This window comes from Mixophyes fleayi, chromosome 11 (genome assembly GCF_038048845.1).
Source record: "Mixophyes fleayi isolate aMixFle1 chromosome 11, aMixFle1.hap1, whole genome shotgun sequence".
In the NCBI taxonomy this organism is placed as follows: domain Eukaryota; kingdom Metazoa; phylum Chordata; class Amphibia; order Anura; family Limnodynastidae; genus Mixophyes; species Mixophyes fleayi.
The window spans coordinates 45,374,180-45,395,167 of record NC_134412.1 but is presented as its reverse complement, the minus strand read 5'-3'; the positions used below and the strand labels follow the sequence as shown (position 1 = coordinate 45,395,167).

Sequence of the window (20,988 nt, the reverse complement as noted above, 5' to 3'; positions counted from 1 at the left end):
GCCAACAAGACAGGCAACATGGATGACAAATAATGGCAAAAGAAGCAATCAGACACATAACATATTCAATGTATTTGTAACCAAGGTTTAAGTTTTTGAACAAGTTTTCATATGGGCAGCTCTCCATGTCGGATTTTAAGGTAAACATCACAATTAAATGTACTTTTGAATGATATTGCAATGTGCCTTTGTAATATATCTACTTAGCTACCAAACTTAAGACATTACTATTTCCACTTTAAACTACTACATACATGACATGTTTGTTAAATAATAAAAATACCTAATAGCCACCCATCACCATTCGGCCTTGCACCTCCTTGCCTCAGTTGCAATCTTTCCCACATCCCTGATTGCCGGAAGGCAAAGGAGTCATGTGTACTCCCTGGCCACATAGCTACCAGGTTACGAATCTGGAGAGAGGCGTCACATATAGCTTGGACATTTATAGAATGGAAATGCTTGCGATTTAAAAAATTAGCAGCATTCCCACCGGAGGGGACCAAGGCTACATGAGTCCCATCGACTGCCCCTATGACATGCGGGAAACCGGCTATGTGGGAAAACTGCCGTTTTATCGGCACCAGGGACTCCTCATTGAGTGGCAGATGTATGAATTGCCTTAGACGCGACACAAACGCCCCCAGAACAACCTTTAGCACACGACTGAAGGACTTCTGGGACATCCCTGAAGCGACTCCCACAGTGGTCTGAATGACCCTGTCGCGCAAAAGTGCAATACCGCCAACAGTTTAGTCAATGGCGGTATTGCTGTTGGGCTGTTGCGCTTGGGCTCCAGGTCAATCTGCACTATGCGCAGGGTGTCCAGGATGACACGAGGCGGGAGCCGATAACGCCACACCACCTCAGCATCAGACATGCCAAAGAGGCTGACACGTGGCCTGAACACACGCTCCCTGGGTCGGTGACGATGGGTTACTTGCTGATTTTGGGGGCGGCGATGCTGGTTGCCCTCCTGTGCTGCCACATGTGCCTCGGCCATTTCTAAGAAACGCTATATTTGAAAAGAGAAGGATGTGAAAAAAATACAATTAACTCATAGTTTGGAAAATGTCACTCCTATTTGCACAGGAAACATTGACAATATACTTACACCAACAAGTGGGTTGGCCAAACTCATAATGTGGCTAAAAAACAAAACAAAAATTGTCAGAGGGTGAATAAGAAGTTATGGCATCTGCTTCTATGCTATGTCAGGTTGCAGACCTAGACCCATGTTACTTACCTCAAAATGAAGCAGGATTATCCTGGTCACTTGCAAACAATTGTCAATGGGAAACTAAAAAAGATAAAAAAAAGTAAACAAAATATAAAAATAATCTACAAAGTACTACACAGCCCAATACAAGCAAACTATTATCTGTAACTATTATCTGAAACAAAGTATAACACCCAAAATAACAAAACAGTCCAAGACAATTCAAACAATAAAGTGTTAAAACAAATCAACCAAAGAAACCATAGTAATAACTTAAAATATATCATGCAAACATACCAGTAAATGAATCAGCAGTGAACAGGGCACATCATCTACGCCAAGCTTTATAGCAGTGGTTAATTAGCATAGAGTATGCAGGTGAGGCGTACATTATCATGACTAGTTACAGGAAGAATTTTTTTTTTCCGGAACTTGTTAGATTGCGGTAGGGAGCAGTCACCATACTGTTGTATGGTGACTGCTCCCCAAAATGAAACAGAATGCAAAGCAGCAGATATCCACGCAGTGTCGGACTGGGGCATGAGGGGCCCACCGGGGGACTGCCATGGTAGGGGCCCACCATATGGGGTGTGGTCAATCGCTATAGAGGCGAGACCAGACACTAGAGGGGGAGTGGTCAGCTCATGACAGACACAGCTAACATAATGTAGTATATCAAGAAATGTAGTGTATATAAAGAGTGCATAGTCTAGGCTCGCTCCTTAGATCAGGACAAAGTCTTGCTCCACTAGAATCAGAACAGTTGGCAGACTGTCCTGCTCTCTCCTACCTGTTCTTGCAGCGTTCACTACGTTTAGCGGTTGGCTAAAATCTAGTCTAGTCCAGTTGTGCATATATATATATATATATATATATATATATATATATATATATATATATATATATATTGTCTATTAGTAATAATAATGGAACAAATAAATGTTCATATTATGCCACACAGAAGTGCCCCAGTTCAATTTATACCACATAGTTCAATTTATGACACAATTCAAATTATTTCACAGAGTACTGCCCCCAATCCATATTATACCAAGAACATGCTACCCACCCCCAGGTAAATAGGGAACATTGTCAAGTTAAAAAAAAAAAAGCAAATAAAAAAATTACAATAAAATAAAATAAACGTGGCTTCATCTCCATTCTGTGGTCGGCTGGGCATGGTCCAACGTCATGACAAGTGCGACTCTTAAAGGTGCAGGTGACTTGCGCTTTGCAAATTTTTGACTCAGGTGGGGCCCACCGACATAGAAAAGGGCAGGGGCAGAAAAAAATCTGAAAGTGGCCTCATGTAGGTGGGGCCAAATAAATGGTAGTTGGAGCCCAGTATGTGTGTGCATCCAATGTGAGTGTGTGTGCCTGCTGTATGTACCTGAGTATGTGTGTCCTGTTCTTGTCGCTTTTCCGACCAATGGCTGCTGGTGTCTTTAGCTCAGTTGCTGCTTGACTGGATCCGGAAATGTTGGGAGTCCTATCTGGAAAAAAAATGGGTACATGATATTTAGAAAATTCCAATCAGCCCTTGGCATTAAATAAACAGTACACACGTTTAATAATTAGGCCTCCCTACAGCCCAAACATTAAAATAATAGTATTCACTTTGATAAATAGATCTATTTCCCTCCAACCAGACCCGACATTAAATTCATAGTATCTGGATTTAATAAATAAACCTATTTCCTTACCTCCAAACAGGCCTAGCAATAAATAGCATTTAAGTTTAATAAATATAACCATTTCCCACAACCATCCCTGGCATTAAATAATTCACATTTAATAAATAGCCCTCCTGCCCAAACTCAGCCCCATATTAAATTAATAGCCCTAAACCACCCCAGCATTAAATTAAAGGTCCCGCCACCTCATCTTAAATTAATAGGCCCCGCTATTAAATTAAATTGCCCCTCCATCACCCCACAAATAAAATAGTACCCATTAGCCACCACCTACATCACACCCACATTACATTACCACAAGCCCCCCTACCCCCACCCCCATTTCACTTATAATAAGCCCCCCTGCTCTCATCTAATTTTGTTTATAAGCGCCCCCTGCTCACCCCGTTTCACTTTAACCAACCTTCCCTGTCCTCACCCCCATTACATTGCAACAAGCCCCATTGCACACACACACACACACACACACACACACACACACACACACACATTACCATGACAGTTTTCAATTCCTTATCTGCAAGAAATGGCCAGATTTTCCTTGTTTACTGTTATTTGTTCTATTTAGCTGGATTACAAAAATACTGCCATTGTATTTTATTCAACCATTGAGACATTTAGAAGAATTATAGCTACAATGTTGTGGGTGTGCACACAAATCTGCTGTTACTTAAATAGTGACCCAGTGATGGGGGATTTCACATGGTGAGTTCTCATAAGGAAGAGAATGTATGTCAACTTATAACAATAGGACACTACCTTTTGATACTGGTTCAGATAGAGTTCACCATAAAAATGAACTTTAGTGCAGTAAGCAACCACCACCATAAATGTACAAATGTTCCCTATTGGCTAGACTCTGATGGATGGAAAGTGTAGGCTATACAAAGATGCTAGGTAACCCATACTCTATAAAATGTTGGACATACAGAGAATTTGATTAGTTTTCACATGAACAATTCTTCTGCATTATACTTTATTCAGTAAACCATGTTATCTTCTTACAAGTTCTGCCTGGCGACAGATCTGTGCTGCAATATAATTATGGGGGAGACCTGCAGCAGAGAAGATGGGGATTTTCTGGCCACCAGCGATACTATTCATGCCATCGATGGCCGAGATTCCTTTCTGGATCATCTCCTCAGGAGATTAAATACACATTAAACAAACACTAACCTTGTCGCGCTTCCTGCAGTGCACACATGGGACGGCACCTATCACATGGTGCGCGTCCCATGTGACTCCTGAATGGAATAAGTTCTGCACGGGGGGGGGGAGGGAAGGAAGTCGCCCGCTGCTGGCCCCTCCCTCTTCAAAAAGGGGGCGTGGCCTCAAAGTGTCAGGGCCTACCGGTGATTTTTTTCTGGTATCCCGGTGGGCCAGTCCGAAGCTGTATCCACGATATCTGCTGCGATGCACCTTTCTTAAGTATGCGGAACACTCCAACTTGCGTTGGAGTTCGGTTAACTTATTGTAGCTTTGTTAACACTCCTTCATAAATATGCCATAAATATGCTCCTAAGTGCAAGGGGCTTGATGAGGTGGTCAAATGCTCAAATCTGCATACATGTAATTTGTTTTCATGCATATACAGTGCGTTAATGCATATTTTACATATAAATTGTCTTGCACTCGAGTCTACATGAGAACCAATTTATTTAGCACCCAGTTTATTTAAATTATTAAAAACTTTAGGAAATTGGAGCAGAACGTTAGTACACAGCTAAATCTGTTAAAATTAAACGAACATTAGCAGTATGCTCTGTTTCCGGGTCCGGTTATTTTGCTCCTTTCATTACAAAAACTGACAAGTGAATTGGAGGAGTGACCTAAAGTATGACCAATATAACAGTTTACAAGGAACACTCTCCTGAACGTCTACCATTTAGTAGACAGCGTTCTACGGCAAATGGTCGGATTCATGGTAGCTAAAGCAACCGACTCCAGTAAAATGGAGAGCCTAATGTAAAGTCTTAGTTCGTGTCAATGGAAGTGCTATGCTACTGTTATGGTTAACGCACATTCATTTTACATCACATAATAGGCGGGGTTATGTTTAGGGGGCGTATACTAAATTCGAACACGGGAAAGCGCATAAGAAGATCTAGGTATAGACAGGTGCATATTTAGTTAGGACATGTAAACAACAGATAGTGTGGTTAGACATATGGAAATGTAGGGAACAAAAGTTGAAGACAGGTCCAGCAAAATTATAATTCATGGTTTCCATGATAACCCCTGGTCATTGTTGACTTTAGTCAGATATCTGGCCTACCAATCTCTGCCCTATTTCCAGCAGTCACTGTGGGGTGTAGGATGGGGGACTCCCTGTTCGAGGCTCTTTCCCCACTTGGGCCAGAGCTGGGGTTCGCTGCATTGTTGTTTCTGTTTGCGGCATCTCTACTGATAGTGCTGGCCTGGTTACTGCAAGTGACCCGTGGGTCTCCTTCACCGCCACCGGGCACCCGTAGTCTTCTCCGTGCTCTCTGCAGCTTCCCTTCTATCCGAGAGAGTTGGAGTAAAGCCTGGGCTCAGGCCTTGAATCGTGAGGCAGTAAGAAGCCAGGTGAGCACACTTCTGTATGTATTACACTGATTGGGGGCTATATATATTCATCGAGTAGGTGTACAAAAGGCATACGTTTATTTTATGTTGGAATCAAGACAGGTACCGTACGGTAAGATACATATGTAAACAGTCTTAATATTCACTTATGTTTTGCTGTTTTGTATAATGTACAGAACGTAATTATACATACTACTTTAATGGGAAAGAAATGTGTTGCTCATTTGTTATTTTTAAGCTGGGTCCAGTGGTCGATATGGGAATCTAGAAGTGGTGGTATAGAAAATTTGTCTGAATGGCAGGGGGGCTGGTGGCCGCAGGACTACCATGGGGTTTGATGTTGTGAAATACATTTTAAAATATATAGGGGCATATTCAATTAGCTTTCCGGTATGCGGGATCGCGCCAGAACGGGCCGCGAAGTCAATCCGCGGTACTGCAATAACGTGGATTTTCATTCGCAGCCCATAGGGTTGCGTATGAAAATCCGCGTTATTGCGGTACCGTATTACCGGCAATACTGCGCAGGTTTCACGGTAATGTGCGTTACCGCGAACCGGAAAGCTAATTGAATTTGCCCCAAATAGTTAAATGATACAAGGCTATACGCTCTGTCCACAAAGCTAAAAATCATGTCACTGTATTAACCCCCAAGGTATCTCCCCCATCAAGTTTTATTAAAAATGTCCCACAATCTGTTTTTAAAAAAACAATGCTGGCCCCAGCCACCTGAAGTCCATAGTGTCAATTGGAGAAGTACATGTCCTGTATTTATGGTAGGCGCTGCTAGAGATCATCCCATACTGCAGCTGCTATTATCAACATTTATGTATCTAGTGCCAGCAAATTCCGTAGCACTTTACAATTGGGAACAAACATAAGTAGAGCTGTGGTGACTGTACTGTCTAATGTGGGCATATAATTTACCTTTAGAACAGGTCACATAAAAGCTTAGAGGTAATACATCACATGACCTTCCAATGTGATAGTAGTCTATTCCTGCATTGTACAGTACAGTCGCTGAAACTCTATGGCATCTGAAGTATGGGATTATTTATAGCGGTGATATCCTTGCGCTCGCTCCTCAGCCAACCATAAACACTGCATTAATGTAGATATACTAACTGTGCAGTAACTACATATGCACAGAGTCGGGTAGTTTTGAATAGCCTCAAAGTAAATGGGGAGAAGTGCTGGTATGTCATACTTTGACCACTGGCTGGGCCACTTCATCATTGATCTGAAATCCATATCTGGAACTGTATAATGACCCACATATTGTGCACACATGATATTAACATGACTGTAATTGTTATTTATCCTGTTTTATTGAATGCCTGTGAAGGATGCCCCTGGTGACTTAGGGGTCTATGTATTAAAACAGTGCAGTGACAATCATTATGCATCGATGCAAGTCGCAGGGATACATAATGAAGCACTGCTGTCATTTACCATGCTGGGGCTACTCTGGGAGCCCTGGCGAAGTCCTCCCTCAAGCATAAAGTCCCTACTGCTGCTAGAGAGGCTTCATCTGGATCCCTTACACAATAACAGGTAACCAGGATGGCGTTATCTTGCTGCGAAAAGCAGTGCTTTTCAAAGCTTTATGCATAGCAGAACCTTGCAGTCCCCATTTTAATCTATGGGTACTGCATTAAGAAACGTTAAATCTGTTGTGGCAGGAGAAATATTTTATTTCTCCAACATAAACCCTTCATACATTGTATGATGGCCATTTTACAGAGGAAACTGCTGTTTTCTCAGTTTTAATGGCTGATCGCACTTTACAGCTTAAGGGGTCTATGTATTAATTATATGTGGCCCTTTTTGCCTGGCGGGTAAACATTGGATGCCAGGCTATCTAAGTTCGAAACTTGTGTAAGAGCAGTACTGCTTTCATCATAAATGAACAAAATCAGTAGTTGTATTTGCAGCAGTTAGCGATTACTTGTTGTCTAGTTGTGCCACTTATGCATATGTGTAGATATGTGTGTATGTATATATGTATATGTGTGTACAAATAGGTACTAGGTGCAGCCTATCTATGGGACAAACAGTGACCTTATCACAAACACAAACGGAATATATATTGCCAAGTGTATGAGTGGTTTACTATGATAGAAGTACATGGATAGTAACATTTATTGTAAGTGTGATGAAATAAAACAATACCATATTACTATAGTTACTATCATAATGTATGGGCTGGGATAACTATAATAAAATTATTTGAGGTGTCTATAACTTGAGGTACTAATATGGATCTATAGGGTTAATTATAAATACTTATGTTTCTCATTATTCTCGCTTCTCAAGAACCATTGTAAATAATAAATACCTTCATGTTTCTCACTTCTCCTGAACAAATTTCAGTGTCCTAATAAGGTGTGTGTGTATATATATATATATATATATATATATATATATATATATATATATATATATATATATATATATATATATATATACACACACACACACACACCTCATAATGAAAAGTGGACATATCCATGAAATTTATAAGCTTATAACTACTGTCTTCTACCAACGATGTTTTCCTCCCAAATACTAGCAATTGAGTACAATAATTGTGGGTGTCAATGTGGAAAGATTGTGGGGTATTTTTTAGTTAGAAAAGAAGTCAAATGAAAAAACAAGTCTAAAGACTGTTTTCTTTATGTAATTTTTTTGAAAAAGTATTACTTTATTTTATCAGATAGTTACAAGGATAGATACAATTATAACAATAGTCTAATGTCAATAAAATAATGATTCACCAGAAATATTGATTCTCGTTTACCACACATTATAATTTGGCCCCAAATAAGGGTCTGAATAAAATTTAACGAAGCATTAACTTTCTCTCTGTTTTTCACTCTTTATTTTTATTTTAATATTTCATTGTCATGTAGAATGTGAAGATGTGAATATATAATTTTTAATATTAAGTGATTTTAGAAATCTTGTGGACTGGGGTGCCTTCTGTTCTCCAAATCTATTCTTGTAGTAAAATAATCTCCTGTTAAGGTGGATGAGCACCCCCTCTAATTTAAATAGAAATGAGTTGCTTTATAGAATATCTGAGGGAAATCCTTACCTAGTGGGGTAATCTTTACATCATATAAGGAACATTCTCTTCCCTACAGCATCTTATAAATATGTAGTGGACTAAAGTTAGTAAATATACCTTTTAAAACCTTTACAGACCCCACATGATGAGGGAACAGGGAAATAAATGGTGGAATATCTAATATTGTTGTTGCATCCAGTGCAAAGAAGGAATTGTATATTATTGCTATATGTATAGTATGGTTGTGTTAGATCTAGAATTCTGACCCAATTCTGCCTGTGGTGTCAAGTATATCTGGAAGCGCTTCAATCAGCTGGAGAGAATGGACACAGACCAAGTTCTGTATACAAGGAATATTCTCTGATTTATTGATACAAAGATACAAGTTTTTATAGCCTACTGAATAAATAAATCCTACGTCATAAGCCTACAATAGTTTATACCATTAGTCTATGAGAAGCGCTACTGATTAACTTTCTCACGTATTCTTGAGGTGTTTACTTTCTCCCCCTTCCAAGGACAGATGAGCCTATTAATTTTATCTCAAGGGGAGATGGAAGTTCATCTCCTGTATGCTATGTCCAACATCAAGGGCACAGCTCCCATACTACGAGCTGAACATGAAACTACTTATTGTTTTTATATCTTGTTACATTCTTCAGGTGTTCTCTATGTCAGCTTAACCTCAATGCCATAGGCTCACATCTTGTAAGACTGCAAATCAGCAGAAAAATGAATAATCTCTTTTAGCAAATAATATTTCTATGCAAGTTACAATAAATGACTGAACAAAGGCCTTACGAGGCCTTAACAAAAAATCATATTTAACAGTTGTATGAGGACAAATCTACTTTATGATGTATTGGTATTTTAGGAAAGTGGAGGACAGGTTTGTGGGAAATGGCATATACCTACCTTCATGTCACTCCTATATTTTATCAGCAAAGACAAAACAGAGTGTGAGATACATAGGTGCACATACTTTTCATATCTTAATTTAGAAATATATGGTAGTATACTTCGTTATTGCATAATAGAAGAAAATATGCAAGGGTGTATATAGTAATTTTATCTTTTATTATGAAAAATAAGACAGTACAATAGTATAGTTATAATACCTTTACTGAGGAAATAAGTATATTGTAATTAGAATATTTAATAACATATTGTACGAAATGAAAGTACAAGCTATGTCTATTAAATAACGAGACTGATTAAATAACTCCATTATTTATTGGTATTGCAAATTTAATGTCTGTCCCCTTCAATATACTCCACATTTGCACTAATACATCGCTGTTGTCTTGTTTATCATTTGGTCGACGGCATAGAGCAAATCAATTTATGTCACTTGTTTCAACATATCTGCCGTTTTCTTCTTTACAGCATTAACTGGCTCAAAATGTGTCCCTTTAAGCACTGATTTCACTTTTGGTAAAATATAAAAATCGCAAGGTGCTAAATCGGGCAAATATGGAGGATGTTCAAGTGTAGTAATGTGTTTGGCGGTCAAAAACTGCTTCACAGAAAGTGCTGTATGAGCAGGCGCATTGTCCTGGTAAAGAAAGAAACCATTTTTCCACAGTTGCGGCAGTTTCTTTCTGACTCTTTCGCTCAGCTTTTGCAACATTTCCTTATAATAATGTTGATTAACTGTTGTGCCTTCTGGAACCCATTCTTCCAAAATTACACCCATGATATCGAAAAAACAATGAGCATTGCTTTGAATTTTGACTTGTTTTGACAAGCTTTTTTCATTCTTGGTAATGACTCTGTTTTTCAGTGCATTGACTGTCTTTTGGTTTCAGGACCGTACTGGAAGATCCAGGTCTCCTCACAAGTGATTACTTTATGAAACAGGTTTGGATCTGTGTCAAGTTGCTGCAGAATGTCAACACAACATTTCTTGCGACGTTCTTTTTGCTCTGGTGTGAGAACCCTTGGGACCATCTTTGCACAAGCTTTCGTCATGTTAAGATCCTCACGCAAAATTTTCCATACAGTGTCTTTGTCAATGTTCACAGATTCAGCTATCATTCGAACACAGAGACGGCGATCTTCTCGAACAATCTGACTGATTTTTTTTCTACATTTTCTTCGCTTCTAGAAGTACAAGGTTGTCCAGGGCCTTTATCATCTTCGACATTCTGACGTCCCTTGCTAAATCTTTCGTGCCACTCAAACACACACGCACGAGACAGGCAGTCATTCCCATAAGCCGTAGTAAGCATTTGAAAACATTCTGTTGGTGTTTTGTGCAATTTTACTAAAGATTTCAAATTGACACGTTGTTCAACTTTTAAACTTAGCTTTTTTTCAGCACTCTACAGAAAACACAACCAAACTAAATGGCGACTCACAATCAACTGAACGGCATAGTGTTGCAGCTTGTCATGCAGGTTCAGACCACTTCAAGGTTACTACGTATGCAGTAATAACCGGTTCTGACTGCTTTGTTTACTAGGTGGAATCACAGTCTCGTTATTTAATAGACATACCTTGTATAGCTGAATGTGGGAAGCAGAAGAGTGAAAAGCTGATGGGCAAAAAGAGTCAAATTAAAATATAGTTAAGTAGATATAGTAGGGACATATAACTCCAAAGAAAAAAGATGACTGCATCAGGCCAGCCTTCCTGAGATACACCCCACAGGCCACACATGGATCCAACACATCAGGAAAGGCAGTTTGAGGAGTCACCGGTCAACTTTAATAAGAAAAGCATCCCTAAAGTGTCACAATCGTCATCTGCTTGTTACTGGATCAGATAAATACATGTCTGCAACATCAACTTTTTACACGTAGTACACGCTTTCAATAAAACAGGTGAAGAACTAAGTAATATGTGACACACATACAAGAGTTAAGACTGCCAAATAGCGGCGTAAAAGTACTTGAATAAAACAAAGGAAAGTCGTATACACACAAACAAATAACAAAAAAATAATAAACGACCTATGCTTTACTCCTTGTTTTATTGGGACCCACTGGTTGGCAGGACTCGCATCTTTTATTTATGCAATATTAAAATATACAAAATAAAAGCAATATGTTCAGTTCAGAATTAGAAAGTGTTCGTAGGTATTCAAGGACAACTTGCAGTCTTAAATGTCATGTGTTAGCAAGTTGTTCCATTGAATGTAGAATAAGGTTTGGATATGTAAGTCAGAGTATATGATTTATTTAGTGCCAGGTCAGCTTAGTTTAAAGAATAATCAATAACTTTAGTTAGTTTACTATTTAATGTTGTCTGCTAATAATCTGAAAAACATCCTTCACCCACCCCCTGCTAATAAATGCCTTTCCTTTTAAAAGTGTGATGATTGGGATCGGTGTCATCGTTCCTAGAGACAGAAAGGTCGCCATTAGTGCCCCCGACCACAGCGTTCCACAAATAAATTGTAATTTAAGTCAATAGTCACACAAATGCTTTTATATGGAATTTTATAGTACTTGTACTCTTATTCTGAGCTATATAAAAGAATTGGACCTTCAACACACTAGACCAATAGAAGATAATGGAGGTAGCTTGTAGCATTTTGTTTGAAGTCATGCTTGGTCATTTTTGCTTTGTTTTAGCTGGCCATATATGCAAGTGCCATTCCACAGGATCACTGTTCGCTTTGGCCACACATACTGGTAGCCAAACTGGATGAGATCTCTGTGCAGGGGCAGGTAGGGCACTTACACCCTGACTCTGACTTATTTGTGCAGTTGGCCCTATAATAGCAACGTGCACAATAAGGATACAATTGATATTGATTGGATTTATAAATACAATCATATTACTCACATATTGCTGCTGCTTTAATTTGCATCAGAATAATTTCTGCCTGTAGCTGTTTCACCTGTAGACAATCCACTATTGATTCTACAAGGAAGCTATGAAGTCCACAAGCATCTGCCTGCATGTGAACTTTATGCTCTTCAACCAGCGCCTGCTTGAGATGTATGTAATTTTTTATTTTTAACAAACTTTGGGCTAGATTTACTAAGCTGCGGGTTTGAAAAAGTGGGGATGTTGCCTATAGCAACCAATCAGATTCTAGCTGTCATTTATACCCCATTCATACTGCACCAAAAACCCGGGTTTTTGCAGAGGCACGCTGAAAAACCCGGGTCTTGGTGCAGTATGAATAATCCAACCACAAAATCCCGGGACTTAGACCCGGGATTTTGCGAGGAGTAATTCCCGGGTTGGACCCGCTCGCCTGCAGTATGAATGGTGCAACCCGTGTAATTCCCGGGTCTCACCATTCATACTGTAAAAAAAAAAAATATTTTAATAAAAACAAAAATACATAACAAATGTTTACTTAACTTATTTTCAGCCAGCGGTGTCTCCGGTGCGTTGCCGGCTGTCAGGGGGACCTCTGGGTACTAAAATGACGTAATTTCTAGTCCATTAGAAATGACGTCATTTTAATACCCAGAGGTCCCCCTGACAGCCGGCAACGCACCGGAGACACCGCTGGCTGAAAATAAGTTAAGTAAACATTTGTTATGTATTTTTTTTTTTTTAATTTAAAACATTTTTTTACACTTTTATTTTTTTTTCTAAAACCCGGGTCGGGCAGGTGCAGTATGAACCCGCCCGACCCTGGAATCTTCTTATCTATACTGCCCTGTGCCCCGGCAATATCCTGGGTTAACAACTCGGGATATTGCCGGGGGCGGCAGTATGAAAGTGGTATTATTTAGTACCTTCTACAAAATGAGAGCTAGAATCTGATTGGTTGCTATACGTAACATCCCCACTTTTTCAAACCCGCAGCTTAGTAAATCTAGCCCTTTGACTTTTTACCTTAACAATCTGCAATGTCTGATATCTCACTCAACTTTATTCACCCCAGCACATGTCTTCTGCTGCATACCATCCAACTGTCCTCAGGACATCTGGGACACATTAGCCAACAACCTCTGATTTTTCAAACTGCAACCCAATCCAGCTATGCCAATTTCAGGTGTGGCCACACCCTCTTTACCGAAGGCCATACTCTTTTTCAGTGCCTAGATGAAGCTGAAGTCTTTCTTCCTCTTAGTACCTGAAAGAAGCAGCTTGCATCTTCATTAGGCCAAAACATCTACTTCAGTGCTACAGTTTCCCAGGTAATTACAGGTATTCCCAAGCCCTAGAGTCCTTTGGTTTCTTTGAGATCCCCTCAGGCTTTAAAATGCTTATAATTTTGTAATAGGCAGTCCTTCTATTCCAACATAAGCAGCTTGTTGTAATAGGGGAAAAGAGAAGAACAACTAGCTGTGGCCTCAGGGTAACCATGATCAATTAATTTGGAAAATGAGTGTCCTTCCTTACATCAATAGGATTAGTTCTTATTTAGGTTGTCCTAAAATAAATATACACACGTTGTATATGTGACTAGGAATCTGTTCACATGAATGTCATCCAAACTGCTAAAACAACATCAAAAGCTAATCTTTGTTACATGGTCAGTCACCATTCCCGGCCCTTGTCTGTTTTCACCTAGATGGATATTTTTGTATTCAGCAAGTACAAGGCTTTCATGATTGTGTTTTTTGTTTTTGTTTTTTGACTATTGCTCAGACACTTTACATGCCAGCATTTGTTTAACCAGTAAAGCACATTGTAGTCAATGAATTGCACACATATCAACTACAAATTCTACATATATTCTTACCTGGCAAGAAGAGAGACGGGTCTAGTTAAAAATGTCCATATGTTTGGTGGAAAGTATACTCTGCAATGCTTATGTCATATACAGAAATTCAGGCAAGACTAATAACTATTACATAAACTGTGGAGGCCAAACCCAGCCTGAATCAGAAACCTCAGAAGTACCCACTACCCATGTGACGAGATCGAGGTGTCACACTTTCCATCATGGACTACAACTCCCAGACATCCTTGTGACTAAACAAGGGTTTGATTTCACCTTAACCTGTATACACATGGTTTGTCATAAAATGTGGACTATATCAACATGTACTTTTCTATCCCTTTAGTGTTCCTCCAGATCCCCAGGGTGCAAGGGATGGCGATGGTGTCTCGTGACTTTACCCTGTGTTTATAATGTGTTCATATACATCTGTGGTGTGATGTGGTTTGTAATTGTGTATGGTAGAGCCATAACATTGCTGCAATGTTGAAATGTGTATATAACCTGCATATGTTTTTATCTTCGCGTTCAGTCATTTGAAACAAAGGCATAGGGTGACAAATGGTATGGTAATAATTAAATTGGTTAACTATGAGACCTGAAGGATGTTATGTGAGAATACGACATGTAAAACATGTAGTTAAATATCAAATAAGATCAAAGAATTTGTATGCAATGACAGAAATTACAAGATAAGTGATCTACTTACTGAAATGCTGCTGTCAAATGTTATATGTGGGACGGACTTCTAGAATGTTAAAATTAAGGTTAATGAAACAATATTACAATATTGTAAATAGAGCTATGACCCATAGGGTGCCATATATTTTTTGGAGTTATCATGGGGGAATATCCAAGTAGTTTCGGAATCGAACAAGTGAGCTCAACAATGCGTGGTGACCAATAATAAGAAGCTATGACAACAGAAACTTTTAATTTCTTGAACCATGCATTAAATGATCCAAAGTACAGGGAGTTTAAATGAAACCTTTGAGTTGAATAATATTTTTCTTAGAGTTTTTCAGGTTTGATCTGTTGATTCTTGACAACTTATAAAGCAGACCATATAAAACATTTTAATATGTATGGGTTGTTATAGATATGATCCACGCGTCTTGGGATTAGTAGTACATTTTTCTATTGTGACCTTCAGAACAGTAACGGCTCAATGGGTCTGCTGTCAAATTATTACAATAGGTGTGGGTGGGGGGCTAGGATGTAGTCTCCAAATGGGCAAATTTATGTTGTTTTTTTTATTTACGTTACATCCTTATTTAGAGCTGAATAAAAGAGAAAAGAGTCAAATATTAATCATTGAAGTGCTTTGAATGGCTACATTTTAGAGTTATTTGCATGAATCCACATGTGGTATGTGTATGTGTGTGTATATGTATATGTGTGTGTGTATATATATATATATATATATATATATATAATTTTACTGTGTGTTCAGGATGTTCTATGTGATAAATGATAGTGTATTAGTACCATAGTTCTATTTAACTTTTAAACTATAGCTGTTGCCTTTATTTCAAAGTAGATTTGATATTGTTTCCTGTTACCCGATGTAACAAGGACTGATGTAACCTAGAACAGTGTTTGATCTGTGCATATGAAGGGATACCACTGATGCACTGCTATTACTAATTAACTGCCTATGTGTTTAATATACGCCATTTTCAAGCTGACCACTACAGTGTTCTTCCAAGAAAATTTTACCAACCGGGTGGCATTTAGAAGTAGCCAGGCAGGGCCATGTAATACTTTGCAATAATATTTTGGAAGTCATTCCCCACACTTATATGATTTGTAAAGAGTCTGGGGAAGCTGGGTGGAGTGCCCATGAAATATGTTGTGGGGAGAACATCTATTAAGTGAGAACGCATTTGCTACCATTTCATTGACTTGGTGAAACAGCTCTTTGAACCATACCATCGTATGGGCTGGCACTAGGCCGAAAACGGACACATAAAGGCAAAATTGCAAGTATTTGCTAATTAAAGACTCAGAACTTTTCAATATCTGTAATTAATGATTGTACTTTATATTAAAATCTTATAAACATATAAATATATTTTGCAGTTAGGATTTGATCATCTTAGTATTTGAAATTGAATACATAAATGTGTGCATCATAGGCTTAAAATGAGTGTTGTTTTTAGATGTATGCTTTGAATAAAAATTGTGGATTTTGCTTGCCATGGAAAGTGTTAATTTACTGTGATATTATAAAGAAGTCTGTTCTTTGTACTGTTTTTCTTCTCAATATTTTAATTCTAACCTATGTATGTACTTGTATGCACTGAGCAATTGCGCTACTTTACAACAAATAATGGGGAACTGTCATATATTTGTGATGGGTAATACTTTTGAATATTAATGTCACCATGGCATGTAATGTTTTCTTAAAGGTGGGTTAGGCGTAAGGATCGGATGGGGTGCGGTTCCAGGACTCAGGTGAGGGGGCTGTAGCTGTATTCCTTCTACTTCCTTTTTTACAGGAACCCCTGATCAGCTGTAAGTTCTGGTTGAAAAAGCGTGTAAGGGGTTAATACTGGGAATGTCACTTAATCATCCTGGCCTCTCCCCTTAATTATGTATGTCCCCATTGTCATAAGTTGTGGCCAGCTAGACAGCCCGGAGTCAAGCCAGTTAGGGGCCTAGGGGTTGATTTGGTATGAATGGGAACAACCCGTATGACAGCTACCAATCCCCGAGAGGTGATATCTCTAAACCCAGCCATTGGCTAGTCACAGGAGTGCCGGAAATCTAACTGTTCTTAAAAGGAAGATCTCAGCCCAGGGAAAGTGATTTAGAGTGGTAAGGTAATATAGTAAAAAGAACAGTGGTTATGTTGGAGTGTCAATTCATTAGCATGTGTGGCTTCTGCTAGACTAGTGCTCACATCACCCAGTGAGTCTGATAGTTTGGTGGGGGAAGAAAATTTCTCCAAATATCCGGGAGAAAAGGATCCAGGAGTAACTAAATGCAGTCCTCTATTATAGAGGGGTAATAAAGAGTGTGTGTGTGTTGGTGTTAAATCCACCTGACATTTGTTTAAACGTATACATATTCTGGTGTATGGTATAATAATAATAGAAGTATTTGATAACTGTTTTGTCTGAGTGACTGTTAAAGATGCTGGGTATACTTCCCTGGAAGTTTAGTAGGTCAGCTCTGAGCAGCCAGCCAGAGTGAAGTGGGTATAGTTGGGCCAGATAAACGGTATCTTCATGACTCTCCCTCTCTTTCCTAGGACTCAATAGCCCTTTGAATGCATGTCTGCAATTTATGCAATGTCATGATTTTTTCCCAATAATTCAGTAGAGTTCCATTTAAAGAACAGGTTGGGAACTTTGTCAATGCACTGTATTAAAATGCAACTTGGTCGCTATCTCGAAGACTATTTACTCTGTGCGCAGTTGAACTATTGTTGATTACTGTAGTTATAATTATTATTCACTGTTTGATGATTTTTCAGTGTTAAGACCAGTTGTGTTAATTGATTGTTTGTATCTCTCTTGTGAAGCTAGGTGGGTTGTGGGTAAATCTGTCAGGGTCCAGTGTGTAGAATACAGGTAATGGAAGCTGCATTCCCCCATGACTCCTCCCTGCTGCTCTCAAGCCAGGAAGCCCTGGTCAGATGGAAGCCAACCCGAGATATAAAAAAAAAAAAGCACATAAAAGGTTATTTCTGACAGCTATGTGGGCTTGCTGGAGCAAGGAGACTTTGATAGGGTTCCTATTAGGCTAATAGAGTGTACTAGATACAGGCCAAGTGGCTGGGACATTCACTTAGGAGACTGATTGACAGATCTGCAGCTTCATACACTGTGTGGGTAAGGATCTTTCTTTAGGTTTGGTGACTGGCTCTTTAAATATTGTTGGTATATGCCATATTACTGTATTACATGGTGGTAGATTTTGTAATAAAGATACTGTTGCATCTTTCCTATTAGCCTTGCATGTGTGATCCGAGAACCCTAAAGGATCAGGATTATCCCATTAGATCTGGCTTTAATATCCAGACTTTTGGCAACCCTTAAGCTGGGTACACACTACACGGTTTTCATCCAATAAACGGCTCAAACAGCCGACATACGACCGCTCGTACAAAAGTCGGGTCAGTGTGTGCAGTGACACGATGGTCGAAAGTCTGCCCAAATGGACGATTATCGCCTCATTTGGTTGGTCGTACCGTTTAATATTTTCGTTCCAATCTCGTTTCCGCTGTGTAGTGTGTATAAACTTCCGACCGATCCATAACAGTGAGTACGAAATAACAGTCATTGCTCACGACAACATGGCTGTAAAAAGTCGCAAAAGGGACGTCCGCTCTTCCCTTTATCGTCCTAAACAAGGCTAGTGTGTATGCAGTCCATGGACCGAGCGATCGGAACATCGATCGCATGTAAAATCGCTCGGGATAAAAAGTTTGTTCAACATTTCTGTAGTGTGTACCCAGCTTTACTAAAGGTAAACAATGCCTTTTGAAAAGGCGTTGTGTGTTCTCAAAAAAGATATGGAGAGAAACCAAGGTCCTATACATGTAAACAGGAATCATTGGTGTCATGCTAAACGCATCAACCTTGCATATGAGTAAGCTGTGCTTGATATATCGACAATTTCGTCATCATTTGGGAGGGAGATAGGAATCTTTGATAAGTTCATTACCATCCTCAATATTATCAACCTGAACTTGAAATTGACATCTGAAATAAGTGGAAAATTCTTTTTTATTGTTTAATCTAACGAGAGATTGCAGATGGCTAATTGAAGACATATTTACAGTAAAAAGACAGCAGCAGGCACCCTACATTATGAAATCTCTCAATTATCGCCAACATTAATAGGTTACTGAATGGAGAATACCTAAGGACTAAAAAAAACATTCTTCTGAGAGGTTATTTTAGAAAAAAAACTAATGAACTATGCCAAGGACTCTTGGAAAGTGTAGAAGAAAATTCTCTTCTCTTTCCACTGTGCAAAAAGGAGAATAAGTGTCGTACATTAGAATCATAGCCAGCAATGAAAATTATTGTGATTAACCCCAAATATCAGCTGTTTCTGCTTGCAGTTTTCTTGATTGCATCCTACTTGGATTGCAGTGGTCCGTAAGGAGCTTTGAAAACATCTGAGGGATCTCATTGTTGAGATGTGTAGCATTAAGGAGAGTGATGTAAATGATTTCAAAGAGAGTACATGTAACATGGAACACTATGAAGACTATCATCAGTAAGTGTAGAACATTGGCACAAGGACATTGCCAAGATCAGAATGTACCTTCAAAGTTGATGACCAGACAAGGAGAAAACTCATCGAGATTACCAAGATGCATACAACAACATTAAAGTGGGATAGAATTGCAAAGTTCAAAGGGTAAGTGTATTAAATTTAGAGATGGACGGGCTCGGTTCCCCGAGAACCGAACCCACCCGAACTTTGCCTATCCGAGTACCGAGCCGAGCAGGCTCGATACTCTCCCGCCCGCTCGGATTCCAAATCGTGGCCGAACGTCGTCGGGGCTCGGTTCTCGCGATATTTGAAATCCATAAATACCCGCTTCCACAGCAATCCATCGCCATTTGACAGAGGGACAGAGCAGGGTGTAGTCCCAGGCTGATTAGAGCAGGGACAGAGAATATACCTTATTCTTCATTAAAATCTGATTACAATTCTGATAACAATTGATAGAGAAAAGAGGAGGATAGAGGAGTCTTTTTTTTTTTTTTTTTTTTTTTTTTTTCTCCAATATTTGGCACTACATGTGCTTTTGGGGTGTCTCCCATTCTTTTGCATTAATATTTCTGCCTGTCAAAAGTCATATTTGTCACCAGTATCTAAAACAATTTGTAGCGCTACAAGTGCTTTGGGCTCATAATGGATTCAAAGCAGTCCACATATGAGCAGAATCCGCAACCAGGTTCTGTCACCAGTCCTGATGGTAGTGTTCCCAGTGCGTCATCTGGGAAAGGCGATGTCAAACTGAAATCAGTCCAAAAAACACACACCAAAAAAACATTTACCGCGTTGAAGCGATAAAGAAGTGTAATTGAGGAAAAGTTAAGTGACGATTAAAAAAAAAATTGCCAACATGCCATTCTACACATGCAGTGGCAAAGAGAGAATGAGGCCTTCACCTTTCTCTATTAGTGGCAGATCCAAAAATGTTACCGAGCCTACAAGTGGTGCACAACTACTGTTACGCGTCAAAGCCGAGCTGCAAGATAACAGTAAGGCATTAGAGGATAATGTTTGCTCTGATTCACAAAAGAGACCAATCCCTGTGGAGAGTTCATCCAACAGTGGGATGTCTAATCGTGAGCATTCTGCTGATGTGTGCCTTAATAGCCCGAGTGTAGCCGGTGATACACAAATTGAGGATGCCACTTTGGAATTAGAAGAGGATGAGGGCGCTAATGAGTATGAGGTTGTTTGTGTAAGTCCTGCACCAGTGGCAGCAGTTCTGGCACGTGACAAGAAAAAGGCCATTGTCATGCCTGGGCATAAAACAAAAAAATCCACTTCTTATGTGTGGAATTATTTCTACCCAAATCCAGACAACAATTGTATAGCCATTTGTAGTGTATGTCAAGCCACAGTCAGTCGAGGGAGGGACCTTAACTATCTTGGAACCTCGTCTATGTTACGCCATTTAACGAGAGTTCATGGCAATGTGTTGGGAAAAGCTGAAAGTTCTTCCCAAAAAATTACAAGCACTCCATCATCAGCTAAGACACTCCGCTCACCGACATCCCGACGGCTACAAAATACACCCACCACACCATCCTCCTCAATATCCTCA

General features: G+C 39.3%; 1 protein-coding gene across 2 annotated transcripts in view; it reads left to right on the top strand.

Moving 5' to 3' along the window:
* The first annotated feature begins 4,964 nt into the window (after positions 1 to 4,964).
* Positions 4,965 to 20,988, top strand: part of C2CD2L (C2CD2 like) — a 99,625-nt gene continuing 83,601 nt past the window's right edge. For both annotated transcript variants that reach the window (XM_075189719.1, XM_075189718.1), the window contains exon 1: positions 4,965 to 5,478. In XM_075189719.1, coding sequence (XP_075045820.1) covers positions 5,230 to 5,478 — 249 coding nt within the window. In that variant the 5' untranslated portion in view covers positions 4,965 to 5,229. The remainder of the gene's footprint in view (positions 5,479 to 20,988) is intronic.